This window comes from Crocuta crocuta, unplaced genomic scaffold, assembly GCF_008692635.1.
Source record: "Crocuta crocuta isolate KB4526 unplaced genomic scaffold, BGI_CrCroc_1.0 scaffold241, whole genome shotgun sequence".
In the NCBI taxonomy this organism is placed as follows: domain Eukaryota; kingdom Metazoa; phylum Chordata; class Mammalia; order Carnivora; family Hyaenidae; genus Crocuta; species Crocuta crocuta.
Window position 1 is genome coordinate 3,069,237 of NW_027527807.1, and position 10,754 is coordinate 3,079,990.

General features: G+C 43.5%; 1 protein-coding gene across 1 annotated transcript in view; it reads right to left on the reverse strand.

The window, feature by feature from the left end:
* Window positions 1–3,330, reverse strand: part of BRS3 (bombesin receptor subtype 3) — a 4,155-nt gene extending 825 nt beyond the window's left edge. The window contains exons 1-2 of the mRNA XM_077774173.1: window positions 2,897–3,330; window positions 1,000–1,351 (exon numbers count right to left, since the gene is read on the reverse strand). Of these exons, the coding sequence (XP_077630299.1) occupies window positions 1,000–1,351; window positions 2,897–3,330 (786 nt within the window). The remainder of the gene's footprint in view (window positions 1–999; window positions 1,352–2,896) is intronic.
* Between the last annotated feature and the right edge of the window lie 7,424 nt (window positions 3,331–10,754).

Genomic DNA, 10,754 nt, shown 5'->3' on the forward strand with positions numbered 1-10,754 from the left:
CCGCAGAGGGCTGGCCAGGTCAGAATATTCGTCTGGGGTTTATGAAAGTTGCCAAGTTGGTACCAGAAATTATTTAGCATCTATAGGAATTGTGTCCATACAGTCAAAGGAATGAAAGCCAATGTGTCATCCTACCTCTCCCTGTGAAAAGTATCCTGCTTACGCTTATTAATGAGGGAAATGAACCAGGTTAAGTGCCTATGGTCACAGAGCAAAGAGAAGTGTTTGCACGGGCACCAAATATATAACTTCAGCCTCCTGAGCACCGCTGTTGAAGCAACTGAATGGACTGGTCAAGAAGTCCCCCCACCCAAGAAAAATAGAAATCCTGTTGTTGTTGTTGTTGTTTTAATCAAATAGAACAATGTTTTGGCAACATTGTGTTTACTCTGTTCCTCTTTGTGGAAGGAGGGCGCACCTGGCTCTTGCAAGGGTCTTAATCAAGCTTCTGTGGGTCCCTGTGTTCTTTAGCACTTACCTCATCCCTTGAGCCCTCAGTTTGCTCCTCTGTGTGCAACTGGTTTGCACTGAATAACGTTAGGGCTTCTTGCCAGTTCTATCATCCTGTGTTTGTGTCATTCTGTTACACTTTCTAAAACAAAAGGTGCTTCACACCTCGCGTGCTGTTCCTCACTCTTCCATGGCGTAAATCATTTAGACTGTTCCCAAACTTCAGCTGTCCCCTTTATAACAATAGCAGTCCTACCACTTATTGAATGCTTACTATGCACCAGGAACTATGCTGAGTATTTCATATACATCACCCAGTCCCCATCTTCATTTTACAGGTAAGGAACCTGAGGCTCAGAGAGGTTAAGTAACTTGCCCAAGACTTCCCAGCTAGTATGCAACAGAGCCAGAATGAAATCCTGGGTCTGACAGCCCCCAGAGCCCGTGACCGTAACAGAAATACTATACTGCTATTGTATTGATGGCTTACAGGTGCAAAAGTAGGAATTTCATTTCTAAACTCATGCACGAGTCCTGATTAATACATACCTGCTTGCGGGCATGGCTTTGTTCCTCAGTAGGTATGTTCAGGGTGCTTTTGTAAAGGGTCCTGGCAATCAGAGAATAATAGACAGAGATAATGGAGAGGGGAATAATGTAGAACACCAAGAAGCACAGCAGAGAGTGTATCTCTTGCATGAGCTTCTCAGAAACAGGATAGGAGGTACACGCTTTGAGGGACACATTTTTGTTGGGGTCTTGGAAAGTATACACATTTGAAAAGATAGCCTCTGGTAGAGCAATTATCATAGACACGATCCAGACGCAGCCAGCTTTGGCACAGGTCTTCAGAATGGCATTGGAGGGCTGTCGCTCGAGGGGTTTCACCACCGCCTTGTATCTAGAAACACATAACCATAGGCAAAGGTCAAAATAAATATCAAAACTGCAGAATCTCAGGGCTAGAAGTGATCTGAGGGGTCGTCCAGTCTTGCCTCCTATCCACGTGCATAGAACCAAGTCAACATTAAGCAACTGAATTAGTTATGATTTCAATAACTAATACACAATACATCTCAGTATTTTCTATTTATGCCAATCATCTTTTCTCTTATTCACTGATAGGAAATATTTCAGATTTGCAATTTTATAATTTTGCGTGTAGATCCCCTATGGAGGACGAATACATTTTTTCCAGCATTTCTTCGGATGATTGAGAGTAATTCATTACCTGTATATTGCCTTACGTGTTCTAAAAATTTTCCTTTTTGTATAAGTGACTGATGTTAAACCTAATTCTCCTTCCTTCGTGAGTGAGCAGGCATCCACCTCCCTAGAAAAGAATTCTATGACTTTGCGCAGTAAATAGAAGAGGGTTAATTTCTTCCCTGTTTATACGTGCTAATTTGTTGCCGGAGCCGATCTATAGGTAGATTTAGAGCAAGGCAAGGGTGAAATTGGACACCCCGTGCCCATGCAAAGATGTCTTTATGCTGAGAAATTCACCTTAAAATCTACAGCCTTTAAGTAAATCTGCCTCAAATAGGATATAAAAAACAGTCAAAGCAAAAATCCATAAAAGACACAGGGAAAGCTTTTCCTCCTCTCAGATTCCAGAATCTGAAGAAGCTGTTCCTTCTGGTACTCCCAGGCACTGATTACTTACAGGCTTCTTGCAGGCTTTTAAAAGCATCACTTTTAACATTTGGAGCCTCAAAATTTTTTTCATGCTTTCACAGTTATTCTACAACAGGAACACACAAAAACACAGTACTTAGACTGAAAATATCCTAACGGAGCCTGAAAACCCGAACTGCCAGAGGTTCTCATATGCTTTATCCTCAGAGCTCTAAAAGTCAACCGGATTAATTTATTTCTCCGGAAACAAGAATGTCATTGAATGCCTATAGAGAAAACAAATACAATTAGGTGGTGGCATTACATTAAGTTACCAGGCAGCCGAAAACCTCACCGTTTTTCTGCCATTGATTAATTTGATGAATTTCAAGTAAATTAGATGCACGTTATCTTTTTACCATTCTTCCGGTAGACAGCAATGTGTATGTGGTCAATTTCGCACCTATGCTGATGTTTTAATGTTGACCATATTGCACCACTAGGCTGCACTAATGTATAAAGCATGAATTGTTTTTCTTTTTCACCCTGAACCATTTGCCTTACTTAATAAATAAACTGAATGGGGTTGGGGGGGAACATACACGGTTCAGTATTCTTTCAAGCAAACAATTACACCTCAAAGAGAATAAATTCTTCCTAATGCATACAATTTAGCCTTTTCTCCACTGCTAACCCAGGAATTTTAACCTTCTTACACCAACTTTTATTTTAAATGCCCTCCCCCCCCTCCCCGTTTTTCCGATCTTACATCTGGTTTATTACAGACTGTAAGAAAAGCAGAACNATAAAGCTGAGAAAAGAAACCCACCTGTCAGCGCTGAGAATTGTTAACGTGAACACTGATACCCCGACAGTAGTCAGCCGGATGAAAGAAAGCACCTTACAGCCAATTCTTCCGAACAGCCACCCTTCCGCAAGGTAGTGTGTTGCATCCACTGGCACACAAGTTAGCAGAAGTAATAGATCTCCGAAAGCCAGGCTGGTGATGAAAATATTTGGAACTGTTTGCATGGATTTAGTCTTGAAAAAGACTTTGATGAGAATAGCATTTCCAAGGATGCCCACTGAAATGATCACAGCATAAGTGATGTAGATAGCACACAAAGCTTCTATTCCTGGAGAGTGGTCTCCGGTCCGTCCTTTATTTGTGGTGTCATTAGGAATGACAGAGCTTGATGATTCTGTGTCATTTGTGATTGGAATTAAAGTCTGATTAGGTGACTGAAGCTGTCTTTGAGACATTCCTTCTGAGGACTCTGCCTCTAATGCTTCTTCTGCTCAGCTTAAATGTAGTTAATTGTCACGTCTAGTGCCTACGTCTAGTAACGAGATGGTAGAGCAGAGCAGAATGGCAAGCAAATTCAAGACGCCCGGATACTCCTTTCCTTCAGTGGTTCTGTGTGTCTCCCAGCATGCTTGGCTAAATGCTTACCGATCTGGCATTGAAGGGTGGGAGGTGGAGGAGTTTTATTGGCGTTTCCGTGACAGAGGGAGGGGGGCTGGGGAAATGCTCTGCAGTTGCTTGTTCTTCCCTGTTGGGGAAGCTTATCAATAATTAGCCCTTATGAAATAATACCTATTGTTTATTAGAATCACTCTGTTTCCATGTCTGGCCACAAAAATCTATGTAGGCGTTGTCCGCTTTCTCCCCAGACTCATCCATTTCCCTACAATCAGAAGATGGTCTACTCCATGTTCCTTTACATGAGAAATAAGTATGTGTGTCCCCGGAAGCACAAACTTGAATCCACCCCTCTAGATTTAATATGAGAGAGGCGCTGAAGCAACAAATCACTCACACGTCGACAGGGCTGATGTCATTTCCAAATAGGAATCGTTCAGGTGACCCTAGGCTTATCACCTCGCTCTGACACATAGTAATTCCCCACTCTGCACATTACGGGCACTGTGCCTCAGAATATGCAAGCAGCCTGTAAGAGATGAAAAATCCACACAAACCACGAGTTGCATTGTCTCTAAATGTCCTATTCAAACAGTTTTAGCTGTTTGACTGTCTACTTTAATGCCCCATCCGTGTGTAAGTGCTGTTTAGGGGTTCTCTCTTCAGAAATGGTTATAATGAACCTGCCTTGTTGCAAAATGGAAGTCATATAGGACGCTGCTCAGAGGTCCCGACACAAAAGGGCTTGTAAGAGTGAAAGGCATTCATTTCATTTCAAATGAAGGGATGCCATAGGTTGCCCCAGAGACACCAGGCAGGTAGATGATGGTTACATCAACTGGAGGGAGAAGAAAATTAAGGCAATCACCTTAGTACCAGCAAGAAAAGCCCCTTATTACAGAGAATGTAAGCGTGTGATTTCTGGGTGTGTATGTGGGGTGGGGGGTTGTTTGGTAGTGGGAGGCCAGCCATTTGAAGGCATTTAATACGATAACCTGCTAAGAAATAGTCTCTGAAATGATCCAGTTCAAAGGATGATCTCTCAGTTACAAGAAAACTCTGTGTGGCGAGGTTTTTCTAAATATGTTCCTACCAGAGTTAGTCTGGGAAGTAAAATGAAAAACAGCAAAGTATTTCACTAGCCATTGATCAGGGAGGGTGAGTTAGGATTGCTCTTGATACCTGATACCTGACAAGAGTGTGTGCAATCAATCCTACAGGGAAAGCGAATCGAATGAATTGAACCAATTATCTGGTTAATTCGAGCCCCCCAAACCACACCAATCCCCCACCCTTTGTGAAATTGCCTCCACGGCTTGAATGACTCAGCCAAATAACTGTTTCTGATGGCAATGGGGTGAGGAAGTGTTTGGATAAACCCAACTCCCTTAGCTTTTAAGAGTACACATAAGTAATGCCATGCACTGGGCTGGCTCCTTGAGATCATAGCTACAGAAAATGGCTCTCTATACAGTTCGGATCTGGTTCTCGCAAGCCAATGACAGAATCTCTCTGGGATTCCTGTGTGTCCTGTGGCAAAGAGCACACTATCTTCCAAGTCACACCTCGGCGGATGGCCACACAGCACTACTCAGTAAGACACAAACCCTTGGGTGCTTTCAGGAGGCTGCAGCCCCTGGCATGCCTTTCTTCTTCCTGGCCGGGAGCAGTTAGGAGACAGCAGTGGTCTTGAATCTCTAGTTGGGAGTGACCTTGGAGATGATGAAAGCAAATCCTCTAGTTTTCTCAGAGGCAGAACTGAGATTCAGAGGGGGAACGTATCTCATGCAAGGTTCTCTCTGAATCCCGAAAGGGTAAAAACCAGTGACAAGAGCTGAGAAACACCCAGTTCCTGACAATGAACCATATTTGCTCATCTGGCATTGTGGACTTGGGTTTTCTGCATGTTCTGTTAACCCAAAGGATGAGAGGTCTCCAGGCCAATGAGCAAACAAGGATAGTTTAAATGCATTTGCGTTTAAGTCTACTTCTTTTACCTTACAATTCACCCACAAACCATAACAATGTCAAGTTAATTGTTCCTAAAGCTGCAGGGCACTTGGCCTACACAACAGGAAGAGATCCTTTGTTGTTTGTGTCTAGTGCATATTTGGTCAATATAAACATCCAGGTTTTTCAAATTCACTACTTGTGGGAGACTAAGCCATTGTAATAGGATCCTAATGTGGCCTTTTAACTCCAAGTAAAAGTTGGGCATTGAACAAATACATTGCCAGTTTTCTCTAGTTGGGTTTCCTGGTTCAGCCCAATTCAGTCAGTGTTGCTAAAATCTTTTCCTTTCTTTCTTTTTCTTAATCTCCAAAGATCTGGGAATCCAAGGGCGCTGCCGAGCTCTTCTCTGCCTCTAAAATGGTGAGGAGAGGGATTAGAAAGCAGTTGCTGGAGACAGGCTGCAGATTAGGCTCCAACGTTCATAGGCATCAGTTGAGTAGAACAGTGGTTCTCAAATTTTGGCTTGGGTCCGAATCACCAGGAAGGCTCATCAAAGCAGACTGCTGGATCTCACCTCCAGAGATCCTAATTTGGGTAGGTCTGGGGTGGGGCCTGAACGTGTGCATTTCTTAGTGGGGTTTTTTTTCTTCCAGATTTTATTTTTAAGTAATCTCCACACCCAACGTGGGGCTCAAACTCACAATCGTGAGATCAAGAGTCGCTGATAACGTCTGAGTCAGGTAGGTGTCCCCAAGTCCATTTTTTTTTTCATGTAAGTGCTACACCCAATGCAGGGCTCGAACTCACAACCCCAAGATCAAGAGTTGTGTGCTGTACTGACTGAGTCAGCCAGGAGCCCCGAATGTTTGCATTTCTAACACGTTCCCAGAGGATGACTGATGCTGTTGGTCAGGGACTACACTCTCAGAATCATGGATGCAGGTCAAGAATAATCCAGCTGTTCAAGAGAGGTGTGGCTTTTCCTGATACCCAGGTCAAAGAGATATTTCTGTACGGCTTCATTAAAGGCAAGGGAACCTGTGATGTGATGAATACTTTAAAAATCCTGCCTGTATCTCTTGGTCCCTGAGCTCTTGGGTACCTATTTCCAAGTCATCCAAGGGACTTGGGGTGATCTTTCCCATTGGGAGAAAGATGTAGTGGCTAAACTTCTTGCCGACTACTCAAGCACAGTTTTTGTATTTGAGAACCGACACATGAATAACCAGAATTCTCAATTTGTAAGTCTCTAATTACAGAGATTCTTTTTTAAAAACCAGTCTTATGCTGGGGGTGCCTGGGAGGCTCAGTGGGTTAAGCATCCGAGTCTTAATTTCAGCTCAGGTCACAATCTCACAGTTCATGAGACAGAGCCTAGCGTGGGGCTCCGTGCTGACAGCACACAGCCTACTTGGGATTCTCTCTCTCCCTCTCTCCCTGCTCTTCCCATTGCATGCTCACTCTCTCTCAAACGAAATGGATAAACTTTTTAAAAAAAAGTTTAAAAACTAATCTTATGCTGGATAACAGGATGGAGTTCTTTGTTATTAACTAGCTGGGTTAGATCCATTTTAAGAGGACACAATTGGATTTGTGAGTGTATTTGGATCTCTGTAATAGTGATTCCTGTTGGCACAGTTCTCTGTTCTCCCTCAAAATTTCTTGCTTCAGAACTTATTGGCCCAGTTTCATATTTCAAGGGGACACTGTTCTTCAGAAGGAACTTTGCAGAGACTAGGTAGAATAAACACAAATTGCACACCGCTAGGCTCTCAAAGAATAGAAATTCCAACTGACACTTTTAAGTGGAATTTCCTGTTAAAGCTAATTCTTGCCATGATTAAGCTTTAAAAAATATGTTTATTTATTTTTGAGAGAGAGAGAGAAAGTGTGAGCAAGGGAGGGGCAGAGAGAGAGAGAGAGACAGAGAGAGAGACAGAATCCAAAGCAGGCTCCAGGCTCTGAGTTAGCTGTCAGCACAGAGACTGCTGTGGGGCTCAAACTCACAAACTGCAAGATCGTGACCAGAGCTGAAGTCTGACGCTTAACTGACTGGGTCACCCAGGCGCCCTTTGTCATGATTAAACTTAATGGCTCCCCTCGATGTAGACAACTATGTAGGCTCTGCAAATTTGTTGCTTTTATAGATGTCCTGATCACTCTACTTGTCCACCCACATCTGCCCAATATCGTATACTACGGTGTGTGCGAAGTTTTACAATTATAATAGATTGCATCAGATAACATGCTTAGACTTCCTGAATAAGGAGGTATAAAGTACAAAGTAGATGATGTTATGTCTTAGTGCATTTCTAGCTCTCTTCTCCGTAATTCCCCTTTTCCTGGAATTCTCTCAAATACCCCTAATCACATATCTTGTTCCCACAGNAGAGCTTCACATCAATGGAGACCATCCACTTACCGTGTGGCCTCACGATCCCACTCCTACGTATCTACCCAAGATAAATGAACACATATGCCCACCTAGAGACTTGCATGCAAATGGACATGGAAGTATTATTCTCGAAAACAAACCAGAAACAACCTAAATGTCCATCAGTTAGCTTCTCCAGACAGTGGAATACGACTCAGCAGTAAAAGACAACACGCTATATTTTTTTAAATCCAGTTTGTTGGTTATCAATTTTACTTGTTTTTATGAGACACAAATATGAATATTTTGTGTCTATAACATGAATCCCTTTCAGATCTACAATTTGTAGTGGGGATTGTTCTAAATAAGAATGATGACCTTCGCAAATTGGAAATCTCAGATTATCAGAGACACACATGATTAAATGCATTTTTCTTTCTCCGCTCTCAACTTCACTGTACGGTTCGTTTTCCTACATATGAATACTAAACTTTTATGAGTTCAGACTGGTCATTAATCCCGAGTAAGAAACAAACTGCTGATGTATGTTACAACAGGAATGAATCTCACACATCTGCACTGAACGACACCGCATCCTCTGTATGATTCTTTGCGACAAAATTTCCAGAAAAGGCCAATCTCTAGTGACGGAGGGCACATCAGTGGTTGCCTGGGTCCAGAGTTTGGGGTGAGGATGACTGCTAAGGAGCACAGGGGAAAATTTGAGGATGACGGAAGTGTTCTGAAATGAGGTGATGTGCTGATGGTTAGGTGACTGTCTAAATGTATTCAAACTCAAACCGTACACTTGAAACGGATGAATTCGTGGTATGTAAATTATACCTCGAGAAAGCTGAAAGGTGAGCCACCAAACAGGAAGGCTAGATGCCGTCCAGGGATACAGCTGAGGAAGATGTGTCCAGCACCCAGGGTGGTGGAGTGGGGCACTGTCACCCATGCCGGGAGCAAGTCAGCTCTGCCTGCATGGCTGGGACCCCATCAGGCATCAGACCCTGCCCGGCAGCATTCTCCCAGGATGAGTGTGCATGCTTTGGGGAGATACCAAGATGGAGAGAACTCAGCACTTGTCCTCAAAGGACTTAATGAGAGAGAGAACCAAGAAAACCGAATTCCTCTGGCTCCTACACATACTTGCTCACACCGGATCTTTGGCTTCTTGCAACGTCCTTTACGTCAAGCAATTCTGGCAGCTCCCAAGAATGGAGGGGACTTACCTGTAGTTGAGGACTAAGGTTGGGCTAGAATCTGTGGCCATTGGTTAATCCAAGATCTTTCATAGGGTGTGTGCTCTTGAACACATATATGCCCAACCACACAGTTGCTTTTCGACCGGGGGCCCCACACTTTGCCCTGCAGTCTCCACATCACTCTGGCTGGGGCTTGTAGTCTCCGCCACTCTCCCACCACCGCGGTCCCTCTCCAGTGCCCACCACTGATATGCCGGGCGCTGCCAGTGTGACAGGGCTTGATAAGCCTACAAAGTAAAAATAAGGTCTCTTTAAGTTTTTTTTTAAAAGTTGTTTACTTATTTATTTATTTTGAGAGAGAGAGCAAGAGCAGGGGAGGGGCAGAGAGAGGGAGGGAGAGAATCCCAAGCAGGCTCCACACCATTAGCGCAGAGCCTGATGCGGGTCTTGAAGTCATGAAGGGTGAGATCGTGACCTGAGCTGAAACTGGGAGTCTGACACTTAACCGACTGAGCCATCCAGGTGCCCCAAGGTCTCTTTAAATCTTAAAAGTTCTCATCACAAGAAAAAAATGTTTTTGGGGCGCCTGGACGGCTCAGTCGGTTAAGCTTCCAACTCTTGATTTTGGCTCAGGTTACGATCTCATAGTTTGTGAGTTTGAGTCCTGCATCAGGCTCTGCTTCAGATTCTCTCTCTCCCTCTCCCTTGCTCACACCCTCGCTCTCTCTCTCAAAATAAATAAATATTTATTTTTATTTTTTATTTATACAAATTTTTGTAATGTTTATTTATTATTGAGACAGAGAGAAGCAGAGCATGACTAGGGGAGGGGCAGAGCGAGAGGGAGACACAGAATCTGGACACAGGCTCAGCAGGCTCCAGGCTCCGAGCTGTCAGCACAGAGCCCCATGCGGGGCTTGAACCCACGAACCGTGAGATCATGACCTGAGCCGAAGTCGGACACTTAACCACCTGAGCCTCCCAGGCGCCCCATAAATAAACATTTAAAAGAGTGTTTTGCGGGGCACCTGGCTGGCTCAGTCGGAAGAGCATGCAACTCTTGATCTCAGGGTTGTGAGTTTGAGCCCCCATTGGGTATAGAGATGACTTAAAATTTTTTTAACTCTTTTTTAAAAAGGTTTTATAACTATCGAGGGTCACAAATGTTAACTAGACATTTTTTTCTCTTCTGAAATCTTTTTCCCCCTTTCCTTTATTTTTTAATTGAGGTATAGCTGACACACAAAGCTGTATTAGTTTCAGGTGCACACCATAGTGATTTAACAAGTCTACATGTTATGCTGTGCTCACACAAGTGTACCTGTCATCTGTCCCCATACAGCATTATCACAACACCATTGACTATATTCCCTATGCTGTGCCTCTACTTCCTGTGACTTATTGATTCCATTAGACTTACCGTTGTGATCATTTTGCAACATACACAGATATCGAATCATCATGTTGTACACCCGAAGCTAATATAATGTTCTATGTCAATGATACCTCAATAAAAAAAACACCTCTTATCTCTCAATATCCAAGTTGCAATGGCATCGAGGATCCCCCATATGCACCCGTTTTTCGTAGAAAGATTTTTAACAGTTCTCCTCCTTAAACAGACCCCAAGAGTCTCTACAGTTGCTTCCACAGATATACACATCAGTCCTTTCTTTGTTCAATCCAGTCCACTGGGCAACTGGCACCTTAATCTTGCCTCCTCACACGG